This window comes from Marmota monax, unplaced genomic scaffold (genome assembly GCF_021218885.2).
Source record: "Marmota monax isolate L192 unplaced genomic scaffold, Marmota_monax_Labrador192_F-V1.1 WCK01_AAM20220418_F8-fsc00059, whole genome shotgun sequence".
Classification (NCBI taxonomy): Eukaryota; Metazoa; Chordata; class Mammalia; order Rodentia; family Sciuridae; genus Marmota; species Marmota monax.
Genome location: NW_026693595.1, coordinates 1,340,359 through 1,362,513, shown reverse-complemented (window position 1 = coordinate 1,362,513; position 22,155 = coordinate 1,340,359). Strand labels below are relative to the sequence as shown.

Genomic DNA, 22,155 nt, shown 5'->3' with positions numbered 1-22,155 from the left:
AAACTTAGAAGGTATTTTGGCCATTATCATCCACCCTTCCCCTCTCTTTGTTAGCCTGAGACATTTGTAAAATTTTTGTCTAAAGAGAGCCTACAATAAAATAATTTAAAAAATTAAGCCTTCTTTCTTAACATCTCAGGACAAGAACCACAATTTTAAAATATGTGCATTCTAAAAACTGAACATTGCTGTGTACTGTACAAGTCATTGACAGACACATTCACTTCCATGCTACCTAGATGGGTGGGTCAAGTGCAAGTTTTCCATTTATCACCCAGAACTTCAGCCCACCGGAGGGCTACCCCAAGGTCCCTGGCCAAACTTCACTCTGTTTACAAATGGTTTATTGGAATGACAGAGGAGACACTATCATTTTCTTAGCCCGGAAGTGGCAGGTCAGATTACATTCATGCACAGTTATGGACTCAGGTCAACTACCTGTTCTTTCTTTGATAATGACACATGAAGACTGTAGAGAGAGAAACAGAGCACAGAAAAGGAGAAGTCATTCCTGAGAATGGGAAGGTGATGAAACCCATTCAAGGGAAGCATATTCTTTACTCTTCATGGAAGACTTTATTAATGTTGAGGTTATTAACTTCTCAGATGCTCTTCCTGGCTTCTCCACCCTTACTGCTTCTCTACCCTTACCCTCACTCGACTACTGTCCTTCTTAAGTGCCCCATCAGCAACATGAACTTTCTTTTATGGAATCTCTGGAACTTAGGAACTGTAGTTACTGACTCACCTGTCCGTCTTCCCCTTTGGGCTATGATTATATGCTTTCAGGGTAGGATACATACAATATATTCCCAATGCTCTCAACTGTGTAAGTATCTGTTAGGAAAACATGAGGCTGGGGTTGTGGCTCAGTGGTAGAGCACTTGCATAGCATGGGTGAGGCACTGAGTTCGATCCTCAGCACCACATATAAATAAACAAAAAATAAAGGTACATCAATAACTAAAAAATACGTATTTATATATATATATATATATATATATATATATATATATATATATATATATTAGGAAAATAAAGTGTAGAGGGGTGCAGTGGTGTACACCTGTAATTTCAGCAATTCAGAAGACTGAGGCAGGAGGATCACAAGTTTGAGGCCAACTTAGGCAACTATGAAGACCCTGTCTTAAAAATTTAAAAAGGGCTAGGGATATAGCTCAGTGGTAAAGCACCACTGAGTTCAATCCCCAGTTTAAAAAAATTTAAAAAAGAGGGGCTGGGGTTGTGGCTCAGTGGTAGGGCGCTTACCTAGTATGCATGAGGCACTGGGTTTGATCCTCAGCACCACATAAAAATGAAATTATGATTTTTTTTTTTAAAAAAGAAAGAAAGTGTTGTGACTAGAGATAAGACTAAAGGGCTCAAGGGACCAGTCTCTTCTAAACCAACAATTCTGTGATCCTGAAAATTTCTAGTTGATATATTTTCCAGTGAACTAAAGTGAACTGATTTTGTTGCCAATAGAAAAATCCAAACTGTGCATTAAACTAATTACATGTTGAATTAAAACAAAACAAAATTAAAAATCATAATAATCTGAGGAGGCTTTAAAAACTCTGTAGTTTCCTAAGAAGAAAACTTGCCTGTTGGCAATTTATAATGAGTTGCCAATCTACTTTCCTGATGACCTTGGACAATGATTAGACATTTTTACATCTAGAATGGTTTCACTGTTGAAGACAGAGGGCATAACCTCGTATGGAATCCACAATTTCCCAAGTGGAGCATAACTTCCGTTATTTGGTATATTCTTTTTCTCCCACTTTAAGATGAAAACTGCTTCCGTGATGTGCACCCACACGGAACAGATGTTCCAGTTGGCTTTACATAAACAAGCAGTTCCCCCAAATCAAGACTTGTTACCATCAGTGCGGTTAATTAATATGTCAGTTAATCAACAAATGTTTATTGAGGACAGGCACTGTGCCAAGCTTTGAAGACACAACAGTGAACAAAACGAGACCCCTGCCTTCAAGGAGCTCACAGAATTTAAAGGGTATGATTGTCTTGATGGATGACAAACAAAGTTAAAAAATATCTGAGGTAACCGAAAAAAAGGATTTCCTGCTGAAAGGAAATAACAGACCTTTACTTTATTGAGTGACTGGCCCAAGGCCAGAGAAAGCACTCGTTGTAAGGATTATTATTGGAAAGAATTTGTTGTAATTAGGTAAACCAAGTACTATTAACACTGAGCTATAGGGATATGGAAATAGAGAACCTTCTTTGAAATGGCATTGGCAGCTATGGGATTTTGCCTGTGGGCTGCAATGGGATTTGACATAGAACTGTAATATTTGGCACAAAAGGAATTTCCCCCCATCCCCTATTTGTCTCTAAGGAGCAATATGAGTTATTTAATATATGTAATGAAGTCAAAACCTGACTAGTTGAAAGGAAATTAGGGCACATTTGTTCTTCTGTGTCAACCTGAGAAAAGTAGCTCATTAGTGGTTGATCCCATCCTAGAACCAGATACACAACGTGCGTAAGAATGCACATGGAGCTCTGTGTTGGCTGTCACGTGGCCCCACCTGCTGGGACCACCTGCACAATTTTTGACCTATCCATACATCACCTGTAATATTAGTTTACACAACATTTTTCCTTAAGTCAATTGACATTTTTTTCTTAAAAAGCAAATTAAATGTCACTATGGATAGAAAAACCAATAGCATTCTCATAAATAGCACATGGCCATAAAAGTCATTACAATGAATGAAGCAATACTATAACATTCTACCTAGATAGCGTTGCATACAATTGCCTGGTAGAAGCTCTGGTTTGTTAAAAACTGGTTTTTCTTTGTTAAAAAAGGAATTGGCAATTCTTAGAGAGGTATCAGAGACTTTCTAAGGTAAAAATGAGGCATCTTGGAAGAGATTAGAAAGCACTAGAAAGAACATTTTTCTCCTCTGTGACTTAATGTTGTTTCTGTGCCCCTAAAAAATGCTGAAATAATCTCCTCCCTCCCCCTTTATTTTCTATTGGTGCATTATAGATGTACATATTGATGAACTTTGTTGTGACATATTCATACAAGCACACAATATAACAATATAGTTTGGCCAATATCATTCCCCAGCATTCCCTTCCCACCCCACGCCCCACTCCGCTCCAAATAATCTCCTTTTTATGACTGGAAGACTACACTTTAGGAAACTTTGAACCTGCTGACCTTGAGGGTGCTGATACTTCTGGTCCAGCACGGGTGGAGGAGAGATGCCTTTTGAAGTCCACTGCTAGGATGCCTCCCCATGGTCAGCCAGCACTTCCTCTTCAAGCCTTAGTTCAGATTTCACATCCCAAGTTCGGTCATCTCCCCATGAGAGACAGCATCTCTGCCTTCAGCCTGAAAACTCTCTTTAACACACAGAAAGCTATTAGTTGATGTTTTAGTCAGCCTTTTCACTGCTATGACTAAAGGACGCAACCAGAACAATTGTAGAGGAGGAAGAGTTTATTTGAGGGCTCATGGTTTCAGAGGTCTCAGTCCATAAGAGGCTGGCTCCATTCCTCAGGGCTCAAGATGAGGCTGAAACTTCATGGAGGAATAGTGAGGCAGAGGGAGCTCACATGATGAACAGAAAGCAGAGAGGGAGACTCCAAGCTCCAGATACAAAATATATACCCCAAAGCCACGCCCCCAATGAATCACTTCCTCCAGCCACACCTCATCTACATCCAGCCACCACCCAGTTAATCCCATCAGAGATCAATTAACTGATTAGGTTAAGGTTATAACCCAATCATTTCTCTTCCAAACCTTCTTGCATTGTCTCACACGTGAACTTTTGGGGGATACCACATCTAAACCATAACAGTTGACTAGTTGAAAAGAGATCAGGGCACATAAGAAAGAGCAGAGTGTGATAGCAAACAGCTGTAATTCCAGCTACTTGGGAGGCTGAGACTGGAGGATCGCAAGTTTAAGGCCACCCTCAGCAATTTAGGGAGACTCTGCCTCAAAATAGACTTTAAAAACGTTCTCAGGATGTAGCTCAGTGGTAGAGCATTTACCTAGCACTTGTGAGGATCCAAGTTCAATTCCTAGTACCTCCAAAGGAGAAGAAAAGAAAAAGATGAGATTTGTTACATTTCTAGGAACCTAATTGATCCAGGCCAAATGGAGGAAAATCTTATAGCTCCTCAACTCTCTGTGGCACCTAACATTAAAGCATTTGAAAATATCCTTCGTGGAGGCAATATGTTGAATATTGATGGGATGTTTCACTTTTCCCATGCAGATATTTGGAATGCTATAAATAGTGCCTTTCATTAAACCATGTAATCTTTGGCAGAATTAGTTGTCATTTAGACACACCTTGAGCGCCACAGTTAGACACATAAAACAAGACCAAAAAGCTAGGACATTCTCGGGATTCATCAGTTTATGAAGGGGAGAAGAGCTGAACAGTTGCCAAGGGTTTTTTTGTACTTTTTATTTTATTTATTTAGTTAGTTAGTTTTGGTACTGAGGAATGAACCCAGACTTTTATATTTTTTATTTTGAGATAGGCTGTCACTAAGCCACTTAGGGTCTCTCTAAATTGCTGAGGCTAGCCTTGAACCTGTGAACCTCCTGCCTCAGCCTCCCGAGTCACTGAGATTACAGGAGTGGGCTACTATGCCTGTAAGCATCAAGATCTTGATAAGTGAGCTGAAAAAGAAAGTTAGGAGCCTCCTTCTTCATTGTCTTTATAAACTCTCACTTCGTGTTTTGTCATCAGCTGTCTTTCTCAGTAGTCTCATTTTGTTTTCTTCTAGCAAGGAATTAGTTATAACTTAATGTATGTTTTAAAATAATGAGCCTTTTAATTCATTTCAATTGTTTATAAAAGACCATTTAGTTCTGTATACTCACATGTTATTGTTTGCCTAAATCTTTTCATTAAGTCTATGTATAGAATTTCTATGATTTCAGAAACAGAACTCCCTCTTGTGGCAAGAGCGGTTTTTGCAGCCAATTCTAAGGCATCTGAGTTCCTAGATGTTTCAGAGCCAGGTAAGATCTTAGAAACTCCCTCTGTTTACAGAGGAGGTAAATGAAACCCAGAAAGGAATTCATGGTGTCCGTGTTTGTGCCTGACTGGCTACTGATCCCTCAGACCCAATGCCCTGGTCTCCTGTGTCCCAATCAAGGGCTTTTTCTTCATGATAGAAGTTTGAGTAGTGCTCTAACTGGTGTGATTTCTTCTCTCAAACCACTTTCTGCTGCCTTGGAGCAGAGCTGGTGGAGATGCCATTCTTTGGGAAACACGGTCCTCCAAGTGAAAGATTCTGCTACCTGGGAAGTTTTCTGTATGGGGTAATTACCCAGTTTTCTGAACTGGGTTCTAAGCTACATTCCTTACATCCGACACAGTTCCACTCTTAAGAAAAAGATTCTCTTCATCATTTTGGAAACAGCCATCACACATCATTGCTAGAATACTGTTCATCATCCAATTCTCTTTTATTTGTCCCACTGTGACAATGTGTAGGGCCTTAAACACAGTACTAGGGATGCAGAAGCACAGAGTCACCTGACTTCCTATAAGGGTAAGCATTGCAACTGCTGAAAATATGATAGAACTCTCTAGCAACTTGCTACTCAAATTGTGTTCTGTGGACCAGCACCATCTGTACCACCTGAGGGACTCCTAGAAGTACAGAATCATTTTGTTGAAAACTGCCCTCTGATTTAGGAAATCTGGGTTAGGAAATTTCACAGAAGCTCTCCAGTGATGTCAATGCTGCCAGGTCATACATCACACATTAACTAGATAGAGTCTAGAATAAAGTAGTTTACCACCACAAACAGTAAACACGAGTAACAGTTCTGTGTAGGGCATGATGTAACATGTGGGGCATGATGCATCAGAAAGGAGGAAACCTAACTTGCTACCGGCTTCCCGGTCCTGGGGCCACATGTGGCTAAGATAGCGCCTGGTGATTAGCCAGAAGGCATTGCCGTGGGTTGTGATGAAAAATCAGACGACCTCTAGGATAGGCTCAGAACCCTTCCGCCCTCATGGACAGCTCGTGTCTCCCATTACTGCTTGTAGGAAGGGTGTACACATGAACTCTCCCCACCCTGCTGACCTTTATCTTGATTAGCTCCTGTACATTATATTAGCTATGTGTGTTTTTTCATTAAATGAGATCCTGCTTTGACTGGTCTGCCTAAGTGTCTGATTGTCCTCCAGAGGGTGAGGACTGGGTGCGGGGGTTTCTTGGTTCCTTCTGGTGGGGCATGCTCTCCCAATCTCTCCCACAGGTCAGGAGGGAAGGGGGGGGGGGTAAAAACCCCGACAGTTCTATTGTTTCTGTAACTGTAACAACTTGAAAGTTATTCATCAAAACAAAGAAAACAATAAGCTCTTAGATTCCATGAACATGGAAATAGAGAGAAAACCCCTAACCTAGACTAAGTCAATTGTGCTCTGCTCTATTGTAGATTTTGGTCACCAGTGAGTGAGGCAAAAATGCTAATTCTTAGATTCCCAAATAAACCTCTCTTCCAGTCCATGAATCTTACCTCTAAGTCTATCATATAGTCTCTAACCCAGGAGAGAGAACTTTCTACCTAGCATAAGGTCAAAGTCTGGCAGATTTTCACATCCACCCTCTACTATTCTGTGGACATGCCATTAAGTTGCCATGAATCTAAAGACCTATTGCCATCAAGCCTTCCAGTAGAAGCCTCCATCAGTCTTTGCCTGCATCAAACATGAGGCAATGAAAATTCAGGAAATGATAAAGTTTGGGGAAAAGAAAAAAAAAAACCCAAGCACAACAACATCATAGAGCCTTGAGGAATACCCACTAGATGAAGAGAAAGTCCAAACAATGCCCAGATATTACACAAGGATTCTGGACAACTGAGAAAATGTGTAATTATTCATGATTACTTTAATTGATTTGTAGTATATAGATAAAATTTTTCATACTTATGTTTTGGATGCATTCATGAAGAGTCATAACCTCAAGTTCTGCATCTATTATAACTAGTAAAAATGATGAGAGTTTTTAGAAAAGCAGCTCTAGTCTAGTTCAGAGTTGACTGTGTAAACAATAGGTCTTAACAAAACAAGTACTGGGGTGTCTTGCTCTCACTTGAGAAACGTGAGGAATAACTAAAGCTGAGCAGCATCCCAGCAAAGCCTTTTCAATTATCTTAGATCAGATGCCCTGGGAATCCACCTTTGACATGGAGATTTCTGGGCAGCAGGTATGCTGGGGAGCCAGCTATGGCTATGTTGAGAACTACAACTAAAAGCACAGTGAGAAAGTTTGGGAAGCAGAGGCTTTTCCAGGAAGGATTGAACACAGGGAAAATTGACCTGTGGTGCAGTTGCAATACAAATTCAACTGATCCCAAGGAGAATGGTGGAAAAGAAATGGCCCTTCAGGGATGTCCCAGACTGCAGGAACAGGGCTTTAGCTGTGCAGTCCTGGATGCAGACCACTCCTGCAGGAGTGGTGCAATGTTGAATGAGGCAGCTTGCTTGGGCTGAGACAATTCCCCAGAAGGATTTAGCTAGGAAGGGAACCTACAGTAAGTCTTGGAAAGCATTATGTAGGGAATGAGTTCCTTGGTCCTGAAAGGATGGAAAGGTAATATCTAAGCAGCACTCACTACAGAGAACCATGGCAAAACGTCTTCTTCCCCTATCCCAATATTAATGATATCTCTTCATGGCTGGGGCTGCTGTCTTACAACATTTGCAGTATTTTTCTATCAAGATGGTGTCATATGCAAGGGAGGGGTGTGATTTAGAAATGCCTATGCCTAGTTTCTGCTCTCTGATTGAATCTATTTTAATGTGCAGAGTTGAGACCTCTGGGCCTAGTCAACAGTTATTCTTAAATCCGAAGGGCATTGATGTCCCTTGACATGTAGGTGAAGTGTCTCAGGATTATATTTGGCTGGCATGGGACAAGACTGTGGCAAGTTGTGAATTCCAGCCACCACTGCTCCAAAGGGATTAATTAGAGATGTCTAAGGTGTGTTGAGGAGAGAAACAGCCAACATAAACATACCCACTCCCACCTCTGTCAGGCTGCCATGGCCCAGGACTTTGCAGATGAGTTTTATTGGCTGGATTTGAAACATTTGAAGCTTATAGTTTGTTTCTTTTTCTTTCTGAAGCCCATAGTTTGTTTCTCTTTCTTCTTATTTTTGGTTCAATGTCTGCCTTTGGGTGCTTATATAAAAGAGACTTTTATTCACCTAGCTCTTGTAATCCCACCAGTTTTGGCTGAAGTACACTAGTGGTGAGTCTTTCATAGCAGAACAAACTATGCAAGAGTTTTATTCAAATCATATCCCTCCAAACCTAACAGTCATGTGCTACAAAAATTAAAATTCCATCAATGTGCACCCTTCTTTAAGATGCTAGCATTATAATGTCAATGTTCTAAGAATGTGCTTTTTGGTTTTGTGTTGTGCAATTATGTGTATGTGTATATATATTTACATTGTATGATTAAAAAATTCCAATCTGTAGAAATAAAGAATAGTGTATTTATCTTCATTTTATTCATCATAATAGAACATTTTATTCCTCCTTATTCATTACCTAGCTTCAATAATTATTAACATGTGGCCAATTTTTTTTCCCATTGATATCCATTATTTCTACCACCCCCATCCCCTTGCCAAACCTGGTTTATTTTGAGGCAAAAATCCCAGATGCGGGGATGTGGCTCAAGCAGTAGCGTGCTCGCCTGGCATGCGTGTGGCCCGGGTTCAATCCCCAGTACCACATACAAACAAAGATGTTGTGTCCAACAAAAACTAAAAAATAAAATATTGGGGCTGGGGATGTGGCTCAAGCAGTAGCACTCTCGCCTGGCATGTGTGCCGCCTGGGTTCGATCCTCAGCACCATGTACAAAGATGTTGTGTCCGCTAAAAACTAACTAACTGAATAAATATTTTTTTTTAAAAATCCCAGATGCATTATTTCATTCATAAAAATTCTGAATGCTTTGTGGGTGTTGCTACTTTATCAGCACATCTTATGAAATTCGAAGTCATATGAACTATCTTTCTGTACCAGAAATTATAGACAGAATTATTCATTCAACAGGCTGGTATTTAGCACGTAGAACATGCTTGTCTCTTATGACAGAAAATAGAACTGGACACAATATTTGTCTCTCTCTCTCTCTCTCTCTCTCTCTCTCTCTCTCTGTGTGTGTGTGTGTGTGTGTGAGAGAGAGAGTATGTATAATTTGTCTAAGAGAGAGAGAGAGAGAGAAAATTAAAAAAAAATCCAGATGGTAATTAGAGGTTGGATTAGAGATTGGATGTGTTTGAAATTTATAAAATACTGCTATTTGGGGCTGGGATTATGGCTCAGCGGTAGAGCACTCGCTTAGCACTGGCGGGACCAGGGTTCAATTCTCAGCACCCCATAAAAATAAAGGCATTGTGTTGTGTCCATCTACAAAAAAAAAAATTCTCTCTCTCTCTCTCTCTCTCTCTCTCTCTCTCTCTCTCTCTCTTTCTCTCTCTCTCCCTCCCTCCCCCCCTCCTTAAAAAAAATCTTGGTATTTATATTACTATTTTCTATGATAAATTTATACTTATTCAATAAGAAAAGGACTTTTATTTTTAAGTACACTTATCTCTATCTTTAAGAAAATTAAATTTGGGGTAAAGAATGTGTCTCAAATGTATGCACTATTACAGATTGTGCTTATACTACAGTGGTGGACAGAATGCTATGGCAAGACATCTCTAGGGGAGTCAGCAATCACCAAAATAACTCCAAAACCACACTAAAGGAGGACATTGGAGAAAACAAGAGATGCTAAGGAAATCCATCTTGCAAGAAGACACTGAAGACTGGTCTTCTGTTGATCTAAGATGATTATCTTGTAAAAGGCTTTCAAGTATACAAGACACAACTGTGTCCAGCTATGTGTAACCACCAATTAGTTTTCTTTGTTTTTACTTTGTCTTTTGCCTTCTATGATATGAGTCAACGTGGCTTTGTGTTTATATGAATTTTATTTGTGTCATTTCATGCTAAACCTCAAATAAATGTTTCCTTTGACTGTTAAAACAAAAACAAATTGTGCTTGTGTTCCAATGGGACTGCTATTAGGCTGGGAGGAAGATCGAAAGAAAATTTTGTATCTAAATGCTGTGACAATCATTTCTAGTCTTTTCTTTATTTTGATTTATTCATAAATACTTTCAACAGCAAATGATATGCCCTCACATATGTTGTCAGTCTTCAAGTTCCTGAAGGTCTTTGACTTCATTGATATTTATCCGACATATTTAAACAAAATGGTAATTTAGTTCAAATTTGCAAAAGGATACATAAAGGTAAAAGACATTTAGAGATTGCAAAATATTCTGTAGTACATTCTATGCTGCAGTGCATAGTGTTACACAGATTTCTTCAATTTTGCATAGAGCCGGACTTTCTTCATGCATACTGAAGTTTCAAAACTCTCTTTTCTTTAAATAATGCAGTGAAGAAATTAAATAATTAAAGTTACAGGCAAGAAGTATTAAAGACTTTTAGCAGAAAATGGGAGAAGAGTGAAAGAAAGGAAAAGAACATTTTTAGAGAAATTAACATGAACCCTTTAAATGCATCTACTATTTAAAGAGAAAACTTTCAGGAATGAGACCTGAGGGGTAGGGGAAATGGAGATCCTTTGTTAGAAAGGAAATTGGTGATCATTGTTGATTGCTCTATTTGAGGAGGGCCTCTAGTGCTATGGATTAGATTGCAGTGTTTCAAGTAGCTTTTAAATTACTTTATAAAACCATGGTTCAGGATGCTTGAACTTATTGGAAACTTGCTCCTGTTCTCCACTTACCCTGTAGGCCTAACGTTGCATTAGGAGAATCTATTGGCAAACTAGGCCTCAGGCAAAAATCTTTTCAGGAGAGGTTCACAGTATTCTATTTTCTTGCTGAAGCCTAATGTGCTCCATTTATTGAAGACCGGGATATAATTTTGAATGGATTTTAAATGCCTCGGGTAGCAGAGCATTTCCCAGTTCCCTTTGGGTTTCCCCCCAATCTCAGGAAGAGCCCACACATCACACTTTACTCAGAGTGGACTTTGAAAGGAAGATGCAAAGTCTTAAAGATTCTCATTGGTTGAAGAATGACCACTTCTAATTTTTAGGCTAGAGAATTTAAAAACTTTGTTTAAAGGAATAAAACAAAACAAACAGAAAAAAAAAAAAAAAAAAAAAAAAAAAACACCTCCTAAAACTGAAGATCCCTAATGAAAGCCACTGCGAAGTGTATCCAATGTGAGAATAGCAGGGCGGGGTGGCACATGCCTATAATTCCAGAGGCTCCAGAGGCTGAGGCAGGAAGTTTTTGAGTTCAAAGCCAGAGTCAGCGACTTATCAAGACCCTGTGGGAGGACTTCAGCAACTCAGCAAGACCCTGTCTCTAAAGAAAAATATAAAAAAGGACTGGAGGTGTGGCTCAGGACCCTTAGGTTTAATCTCTGGCACCAAATTATATGTGTGTATGTATGTGTGTGTGTGTGTGTGTGTGTTAGAAGCATGTGATGTTTTCACTCAAACCCAAGCCCCAGTCCAGCTTTTAAAACTTAAGTCTATTTTTTCCTTGACATTGCCCCACCACTCTAGTAGCAGATTCTTTGCTTCCTCACTTTCTTTCTCTTAATGTTAGAACTTGGCATTAACAATTAGACAAGTTAAATAATAGTATAGCAATTTAAGTTTCACCAAATGTTTAAAAGTTTTGTGAAACTCTATATTGGTCATTGTTCATAGCTCCAAGACCAGTACTGGCTGACTGAAGGGGAAATGGATGAATGGAGTGAGCCAGATTAGTAGTCAGGGCAGTAGATTTGGGGAATGCTGTCAGGGCTGAGATAAGAGCTGATTCACTTCACCATGTTTATTGGACCACTTCACCTAAGTAATCTGCCTCGTCCCTAAGAGTTTTTAGGCTACATACTATTCTTTAATTTTTGGAGCATGAGACACTAGAAGGTTGTAAATTTATCCTAAGGAAAAAATCTAGAACAACATAGCCTACATTCATGAGAAGATATATTCTCTGCAGTATTATTATAACAATTAACAATTGGAAACAATTGAAATGCCTTACAAGAGAGTTTAATAAGTTATGATACCCAAAGGAGAATGGTCATTAAAATGATAATTACAGAGACCATGGAGACATATTTATAAAATGAATATATTATGTGAAAAATACAGGGTATAAAATTGTATATGTGGTAGGTTTATAACTTTATAAATATATAGTTGCTTTTATACCAATTCTAGAAAAGAGTACATAAATATGAAAATAGTTGTGTTTCAGCAGTAGAAATATCACCACATCTCTCCTCTTTTCAAAGTCTTCTAAATCTTTTTCTACTATTTATTCCTAGAAAGAACAGAGTCGTAAACGACAATATGTGATGAATAGACAGATGGGTAGAAATTTGGAGCAAGGGAAATTTGAAAGAAAAATGGGCATAGTTTGAGTGAAGAAATTAAATTTATCATAAAGGGAGGAAGGGGATACAGTTAAAGCTGCCTCACCCTGATGAATTTTACGTGTGACATCTGTCACCTGAATCTATCCATTTTCTCTTACACAAATCTTTTCCTGTCATTATCAAAGTTCTGCAGATAGTTAATGTGCTGGGGGTGTGAAAGCCTGTGTATGGTGAGGAGGAGCCAATGTTTAAAATGCACCTTTGGCCATTAGATAAGAACAACTCTGATAATAGGAACCACTTATAAAATAAACATGTCAGTGGAGATCTTAAGAAGAACCTTTATAAGAGTATCCATTGTAATGCATTCCAACACACTTCACAATTGTTTCTTATGAAACTAGTGAAATTTCATCACAATGACTACATTGAAATCAATCATACCCTCATCTTGCAGATCATGGGTAATTAGCAAATGAAAAGAAAACTTCTCAATTCCATCCAGACAGGAGAAACACATTTTAGACTCAATGAATCACACATCCACTTGCAGCCTAGGAACTTTAGTGTTGATTTGGATATTCATCTGGGGACAGAGCTGAGAAATTATTGGACTCTGAGGCAAAGAGAGAGGAGGGAGGAGGTGAGAAGTAAATGCTACTTGATGATGACAGAGCCCAGAGGCCAGAAAGGAAGGCACTTTGTTTTGAATTTTCCTGTCCCTTCTTTTCAACTGACAACAGAAGACCTTTCCACAGAGTAACTGCTAAATGCACAAGGACAGGACAGACAGATCTATTTCCAGGGGCTTGTCTTCGCAGAGATGTTTCTGTAATTCTGGACTGATGACATTTAGTGCACAAGCAGGTTTCAGAAAGTGTGAGTTCCCGTCCAAGACCCATCGCTCACCAGCAACGAGCAGCTGGACGAATCATTTCACTACCTACTTTTCATATCTGCAAACTAACACTGATAGCTATGACAGCATTAAAATAATGGCCATGTCTCCACCTACTTGTTGTGTCATTTTGAGGACTAAATAGGATAATAACCTGAAAATACTTTGTAAAATCTATATAAAAGCTATCTGAGTGGTCTATTGGGTATTAACCATCAAGATGACCAGGTGGGTTTTCTTTCACCCTGAATATACAGATTCATCAATTTCCTCTTTTCTTTTGATGCAGATGTTTTCGGGGAATTTTACTTTGAGTTTGTAGAAAGGATAAGGCCTTTTCCTGCCTGGACTCCATTTGGCAGAGAGTTTATCATTAAACATACAAAGGGGATGACTAACATAGGAGAAATTGCAGCATTCTAGGCCCAATGTAAGTAAAAGGGCTGCAGGATAATAGAATATTGATTAGATAATTTGCTTCAGAGTCATTAGTTTCCACACATAACTGAGCCACTTCTGGAACCTCACATCTCTCAAATCGTGAGAATCAATCTGCTAAAGCCAGAGCTCCGCCATCATACACACTTGGCAGAAAAAGTGTTTTCTAAGGTGACCAGGGTATAAATGCAAAATCAATTCCACGGAGATCCAGCTCTTTCATCCAGCCAATGAATGTGGAGGATTCCACAAACCTTTAGGTGATTGCCTTCTAACTGTAAGTTTAATTTCTCTTGTTCATTCAGCATCTAACATCTAGCTCTTTTGAGCCTAGAAGTCTTAACTTCCACCATCCTCTAAGATTTTTTCCTGATAATACTTAGCCCAGTTTTATAGAATGCCACTAAGTTTTGAATTGCTGACATTTTCTGCAAAATTCTTTTCATTTTTCATTTTGCTGCCAAAATGTCAACATACAAATATCCTATGAACTTGCCAACTTGTATCTGTGTGGACGTGCGTGTGTATACACACACACACACACACACACAAATGTATGACAAAGACAAAATAAGAAATGATAAATGAACCTGAATATATTGCCTCTTCTTTCCACATAGGATTCAATCTTTGCTCACCTCCTCACCTTTCACAGTTCAGTATGCTGCCAGATCTCAAAACAATGCTCTCATTATTTTAAAATAATAAACAGCAGTACTAGAAAAAGCTTATCCAGGATGCAGAGTGTATTGGTAAAAGTTGGTCTCATCTTCACTCACAGAAGACAATATTTGGCATTTATACAGACAATTTATATCACAGTCTTATGTAGTGTATCTATGAAGTAGGCTTCCACTGTACATACTTGGAGACAATTGAATAAGGAGCCTGTCTTAGGGTCTCCATTTCATTATATTCTTAGTTCATGCATTTCTGACAAGTCAGTTAAGTCGTAGGTATTAAAAGGGTGGCATTTGCGAGAATTCAAATTGGGGTCTATGTTTTTTTTCCCCCTTATCCAGTATCTATTTTTGAATAGTCAGTCACAAAGAACTTGTTAACACTGAACCAGGGAAACATAAGCTTTTAAACATTTGAAAGCTCTGAGAAGTTTCTGCTGAATATATATCCCCTTATCTTTAGAAAAATAAATTTTTATCAATGAATTATTCTAAAGTACAGGATAGCCCTTTTAAAAACAGAACTTTGTTGCCATTCTTGATACATTAACTCATTCAACATGGTTTAAAGTAAACCCCTTCTTTTCCAGGCAAACAAGTTTGCAGTGAATTTGGCTCCATGGATCTAAGGGTAAGGGAAAAATCGGTGTCCATTTTTTCTTCATATATTACTAAAATCTGAGACCTGGGCTGGGAACTTGGTAGAGAGATGCATATACAATAGCTGAATACCCCATGGGAGGAATGCACACTACTGGAAATGAGAGAGTGTAATACAGTCCTGTGCCACATAATGACATTTCAGCCAACAATGGACCACATATACAGTAGTGATCCCATGAGAGTACAAAGAAGCTGAGCTGAAAAATCCCTATCAGTGATGTCATCGCCATTGTAACCTTGTAGCACAAGCATTACTCATGTTTGTGTTGATGCTGTTTGTAAACAAACCCACTGTGCTGCTAGTTAAGTATAGCATATACAATTATGCGCAGTGTCTAATGCTTGATAATAACTAAATTACTGTTCTACGTTTTTATATATGCCATGTTTTTTATTGTTAGAGTGCATACTCCTATTTCTATGCTGGCAACAGCATCATACATCTTGTGTTTACTATTTCATCAAGAGTTCATATCCAGTTGGGCAGGGTGGTGAATGCCTATAATCCCAGTGACTCAGACTGGGGAAGCTGAAACAGGAGGATCAAAAATTCAAGGCCAGACTTGGTGACTAAGTGAGATCTTGTCTCAAAATAGAAAAATAAAAGGGCTAAGGATATAGCTCAATGGTAAAGCATCCTTGAGTTCAATCTCAAAAAAAAGTCTATGTCCAGTGGTTGACATATACCATGTAGGCTTGAATAAGTGGGCATGATGATGATCAAGCAATGGTGAAATCACCCAAAGATACATTCCTCTGAATTTGCCCCCATAATTAAGTAAGGCTCAATTGCAAATGAGAGAGACATACTCACATAGGTATTTATAAAAGAATTTTGTCATAATTTATCTTGTTTTATATTAACAAGTAAAAGTCCTACTGTTTTGTTTTAGAATATCTCATTTAGCATTAATGAATTAGAGCTACTCCCTGGACCCCCAAAAATGTTTTAATTTCTAGGGCCGTTTTAACTTTGTCTTCCTAAATCCGATCAAGTTGTTGAGTCAGTTGTTATTAACCCTTATTCTCTGAGGGAATCTTAAAAATAAAAGAGAAAATAAAAGATTAAATAAAAGATTTTGGAAGACAGCATCCAGAGGCAATTTGACTCTTGGTGGAGGGCTGTTATCACTGATTTAGGGTCCAATCTTGTTGGTGGATGAAGCTCTAAGACCCAAATATGCTTCTTTTGATTTTCTCCCATTCTTTCCCTATCTATTTTCCCCCTGAATGAGAGTCTGAGATAGGTTGGGGAGATATCACAGTCACCCATTACATCCATTATGAAGGGGACACTGCTCTGGTATCAGAGTTAGAAGCTAGAAGGTGATAGCTGGTCTTACTGCCTACACATCTGAAAGAAATCAACAAACTTCATACTTTGGTTTCAGCTGGAAGGCTTTCTGGGAATCAATGTGTCACTGTATGATTTAAATGTCCACAGAAGAGGATCAACCATGCCAATGTAAGTCAACTTCAAACATGTCAAAGAAGGAGCTAAAGCTTCTTAAAATCTGCAGGATGTCAGTCACCTGTTAGCCTCCCAGTATATAACTGTTATGCAACAAATGTAATAGCAAGCCCTGAATTAATTTTCCTCTTTGGTTCATATGTGTCCTGGATCTTACTTTCAAGTGGGGGTGGCTCAATACCTAAGATATCTGAAAGGTTAGTCAAGGTTCCATTCTCCCATTAACCCAGGTATGCAAATTAGACTAATGTTAATCCTTGGCTCACAGCAAAAACTATTGTCCCTGTGGCTTTTCTTTTCGTTTTTTTTTTATTATTATTTATATCATTCTTCCTTTTGTTAACCTAAATTTTCTGATAGTTACTGTCCTCCAAATTGATTTTCTATTGACCTTAGTATATTTATCTATTAAATAAGTTTAGAATATGTGATATCTATGGTCTCCTTCTCTATGATGATCTATGAATGAGATTAAGACTTGAAATGTGTTTGGCCCAGTGCCTGGCATATAACAAGTGCTTAATAAATGGTGGTTATTACCATAATTTATAATTATTACTAAATTTGATGAACTTTCACTATCAATTTGATATACTGGAAAGATCCTATAGATAGAGACTTCAACTAGGCAGTTAAGTGTCCAATAGCCTTTTATCCTTGATTAGCTTCAAACTACCCATTATTCATTTATCATTGATTCACAGAAACTTGGGCTAAAGGTAATTTTTTGTTTGTTTGTTTGATACCTGGGATTAAACTCAGGCATACTTAACCACTGAATCACATCCCCAGCCTTTTTTTTTTTTTTACAGTTTATTTAGAGAGAGGGTCTTACTGGTTTTGAACTCATAATCCTCCTGCTTCAGCCTCCCTAGCTGCTGGGATGATTAGGCTAGGCATGCCACTGTGCCTTGGCCTAAAAGTGTTTTGTTTTTTTTTTTTTTGTACCGGGGATTGAACTCAGGGGTACTTGTCCACTGAGCCACATCCCCAGCCGTATTTTATATTTTATTTAGAGTCAGGGTCTGAGTTGCTTACTTAGCACCTTGCTGTTGCTGCGGCTGACTTTGAACTTGAGGTTCTTCTGCCTCAGCCTTTCAAGCCACTGGGATTACAGGTGTGTGCCACTATGCCCGGCTCTAGAACTGTTCTTAAAGACAAATTTCCAGCAGAGGATGTAGCAGAGGAAGAAATATGGTATCTTATAGGACAATCTCTTCCCAGAATAATTCTGGTTTGCATAGTTTCAGGATATACCTATATGGAGATCTTGTTCACTTCTCTCTCTGTTAAGCTACTTAGATTTCTCTTAATTGCATTTCACCGAAATTTTCTTTTAGAGTTGTCAGGGACTTTGGCAGATAGGCCAAACACTAGTGGGCCCTCATTATCAGGTAATATGTTGCTGAGTAGAAAGCAGAAAAAAAAACTTAAAACTTCCCGATTTCCTGCCATATGGCATGCTAGAGAGGGAAAGTCCAGGGTCAAAGTTGGCAGTGTCATCCTTTGTATACTAAAAGGAAGCATTAGTGCAAGACTTGTATTACAAATTTTTCTCTAATATTAGTGACATTTTGCACTAACCACTACTAGTCTATCAGTTCCGTCTCCCTTTGGCAGCCGAAATACTGGCAATAGGAATTTCCTAACCTACAGAGCATAGGGTCGTGAAGTAAGACAGCCCTTTGCAACTCTTGATCCTTATCTGGAAGCTTGGCCAAAGGGGTTCTATCCAAGGAAGTTCACGATTCATTAAGGTACATCCCAAAACAGAAAGAAGACTGTGCCTACTCATCAGTGGAGAAGGACTTTGTTATCATTTAGGTTTAGGAATCACACGTTTTGAGAATGCATTTATAATGGAACTGGAATATATTTGCTAAAGGGAAATATTTCATTTTATTTCTTGTGATACTGGGGATCAAACACATGGTCACTTTATCATGGAGCTACATCCTCAGTCCTTTTTATTTTGTATTTTGAGATAGGGTCTCCCTAAGTTGCCCTGGCTGGCCTTGATCTTGTGATTCCTCTAACTCAGTCTCCTGAGTCACTGAGATTATAAGAGTGTGCCGTCATACATGGCTGTATGCTTTACAGATGAACAAAGTCTCCAAATCTTAAAAAAACAAACAAACAACAATAGCAAAATAGAGCTAGGTTTTTCCCTTCTAAATACATATGCATCCTAAAGGAAGAATATGTTCTTTGAGTAAACTAAACCTAGGCCTAAGGATTAGCTTACTACATAGAAAACTTGTTTTCCCACTTCATACCTCATTTTCCAATTTTCTCTCATGTTCAATGTAGTGAGTGTTATGCTTGTGTGTGCCAAGCAGGGCATGTAAAGTGTTAGTGGAAAGAAAAAACAAAAAGGCAGCACAGAGGGAAAATATTAGCAAGCAATTTGGCTAGCCCTAGGAAACAACCTCTAGGCCTCAGGAGACACAGTGCAGTAGTGATTCCTCTTCATTTCATTCAGAAGTTGAAGGCCAGAGACAACACAGCTTTCAAGGAGAGCACTTTGTGTTGCCTTTGTAGTCCTAAACAATAACACCCCAGAGTCTCAGAGAGAAATCCACAGACCTTGCTGCAAAATTCGCTCATAAAATGCCCATGGAGTGGCCCCCTCCTCTAGATTGTGGTCAGACAGACTTTCCCTCCCACCTGAGAGCAAAAGGCCAGGATACCTAAAGAAAGACTAGCTATCCCTCCTATGTGCATTAAGACTCAGATCTTGATCGAACCTTCCTAATTCCACCTGAAACCGACAGCTTCTAGTGAAATAAATCCACATCCCTATGCACAGATACAGATATCTGGTCACTCTGACAATTAATAGTGATCTAATAGATTATGAACTTTTTAGACTCCATAGTTAGGGATTCAGTAATGCAGTACCATAACATTCTGTAATGGCCCATAACATGCTATAACTTGCCATAACATATCATGCCTGAAGATACCATGACATATGATAATATAAAATAACATGTGACACCACACAATAACATGCCACAGTGCACCATGAGGTAACATACTGTAACATATCATAATACACAATAGCACAGTATATGTCCAAAGGGACTGGCTAGTAGCCAGACCATATCAAAACTCTAAAGCCCAAGGGCAGTGTATATGCTTTTCCACATAATAATAATAATAATAATAATAATTATTATTATTTTTATTATTATAAGCCACATTTATTCTAGAAGATTCAGAGTATGAATTCCAATAATCTTTTCAGCCTCCCTGCTCCTTTCTCCAGCTTCCAGCATAATATGATGTGGTACATGCTAGATACTTAAAAACAAAAAAAAATGTGATCAATTCATCAAATACATGAATAAAAGACGTACTCTTCTGCAAATAACTTAGTTCTTCCGATTCTTTACTTCTTCATCAAACAATGTGGGGATGATATTACTTTGTGGTTTTACTTGCAAGATTCAATAAAGCAGCATACTTTATGCAATGCATAAAACGTCACAAAATGTTACACGTTCCAAGGTGCTAGTGGAACTGAAGTATGTTTCTGATAACAAAATCATTGTATAACGGGTTAATCTCAAACACATTCAACTAATGCTTAGAAAGAAGGATAACAGGAATGAAAGGAGAAGAGGGGAAAAGGAGGTGGGAGTCAGGGATCTAGTGTCTAATTTTAAGGCCAGTTGAATTATTTAATAAGGGTTAATTTTTCCTTTTATAATAAGTCAACTTGCCCCCCTTAACTCCAATGGAAAAAGAGGTTGTAAAAGCGAAGCAAGAGGGTTAAATCCCAGTTCCCTCCTGCCTTCTGCAGTCCCAGTGCCGTGATGCAGTAATGAAGGCGGTTCTGCCACATATTTCATCCCAACTTCCTCGGTGGTCCTTTTTTTATCAAAGACTATCCGGTTCCAGGGTTGTGCTTGGAAAAGTTGGAAAACTTCTCCCTTGGTGGAGAAAAAGAAGCACTCAGATGCAATCCAACAAACGAATGAAGTTATTCCTTTGGTCCAACATGTCCATCGACTTGCATTCCAAATATTCATTGAAATATCTTTCCTGAATTCATGGCTGAAATTTCACTCTCCTGTGGCGCTGCCTTGTATCAGATGCGCAGATTTCGAAAGTCGGCAGGCAACTGACTTGGCTTTGGAGCCTCGGTGGTTGGCTTTTGTAGGAGAGGATGCGACTTACTGTCCCGGGTGGTAGCTTCTCCTGGGAGCAGAATTTGTTAAATACACAGTTGCTGAAAAGCATGAAGAATTAGCGAAGTGAAAATCTCGGGTTATTGGTTCAGCAACTGACATACAAGTGACCTTCTTAAATGCTTAGTTGTTTAAGGACGTTTAGTGAGAGGATGAATGAATCTTCGGGGCACTTAACGGGTACCAGCGTGTAAATGTCGTTAGTCTTTCGGGAAGTAGTGCTAAATTAATACAAATCCAGCCAGGAGGAGAGAAAAGGAAGTAAAACCGCGATCCTGGAGTTTTCCTCCCAGCCCTTTGGAAAGACTCGCCTTTTGCTGCCCGGGACCCTGGAGGATTACGGCTGGGATAAGACGGAGGCACTAGGACCTGGTTGGTGCCTGGCTGCGGCCGCGTTGGGGAGGGCGGAGGAGCGAGAGGAGGAGAGCGCGGTGGGAAAGGAGGGGTGATAGGGGGCGGGGGAGTCATTTATGCAGAGCAGGCGCTGCTGCCATTGCCACTCACAGTCCCCGCGCGCAGCTCGGAGCCGGAGAGAGCGCAGGAAGCAGGGAAGCGCTCGGAGCCTGGGCCAGCAAAGGGGGCGCCCGGTCGCTGCCTGCACCGCCCTGGCTGGTCGTCTCAGCCGCTCTCTGGGGCCCAGAGAGGAGCTAAAGCTAGTCTGGGAGTCTAGGAGCCGAGCCGGCGAGACACAACTGCTGAGGGCGCCAGCTCCACTTCGCCGCCTTTTGCTCCGGAGCCGGGGATCTCTCGCTGACCGCCCCGCCGGTCGGAGAGCGGGGAGCACTGGTCCTTGCAGCCCCAGGGATGGTCTAGGAGCCGGCGCGAGGCTAACTGCTCTGCCTCTGCTGGGGCTTGCCGCCTCCTGCCGATCTCCGGAGGTTGCGCGCCTGGGCGGCCCAGGCCGGAGAAGTTAGTTGTGCGCGCCGCTTAGTGCGCAGAGCCAGCGATCTTGCGAGCGAGCGAGCCAGTAAAGGGAGCCGCGAGGCGAAGGGACCATGGGCTGGGGGGGCCGCTGCTGCTGCCCGGGACGGCTGGACCTGCTGTGCGTGCTGGCGCTGCTCGGGGGCTGCCTACTCCCCGTGTGCCGGACGCGCGTCTACACCAACCACTGGGCAGTCAAAATCGCCGGCGGCTTTCCGGAGGCCAACCGCATAGCCAGCAAATACGGATTCATCAACATAGGACAGGTAACTAACGTCGGGGGGCCGGACCCTCCGCCTGGAAGCTCTTGGGGGCTACTCGTCCCCTCCGCTTCCAATCCCCCTCCCCCTCTTCCAGATGTGCTCTTGCCGCTTGCCCTAACTCTTGCGCTACGCTGTCTGGCTCTCGCGCGCGCTCTCTCC

General features: G+C 40.1%; 1 protein-coding gene across 3 annotated transcripts in view; it reads left to right on the top strand.

Annotated features, from left to right (window-relative positions):
* Positions 1–21,302: 21,302 nt before the first annotated feature.
* Pcsk5 (proprotein convertase subtilisin/kexin type 5) overlaps positions 21,303–22,155 on the top strand; it is a 449,712-nt gene continuing 448,859 nt past the window's right edge. For 2 of the 3 annotated variants that reach the window (XM_046459433.2, XM_046459431.2), the window contains exon 1: positions 21,303–21,999. In XM_046459433.2, the coding sequence (XP_046315389.1) occupies positions 21,808–21,999 (192 nt within the window). In that variant the 5' untranslated portion in view covers positions 21,303–21,807. The remainder of the gene's footprint in view (positions 22,000–22,155) is intronic. The other variant, XM_046459435.2, reaches the window with a different exon arrangement.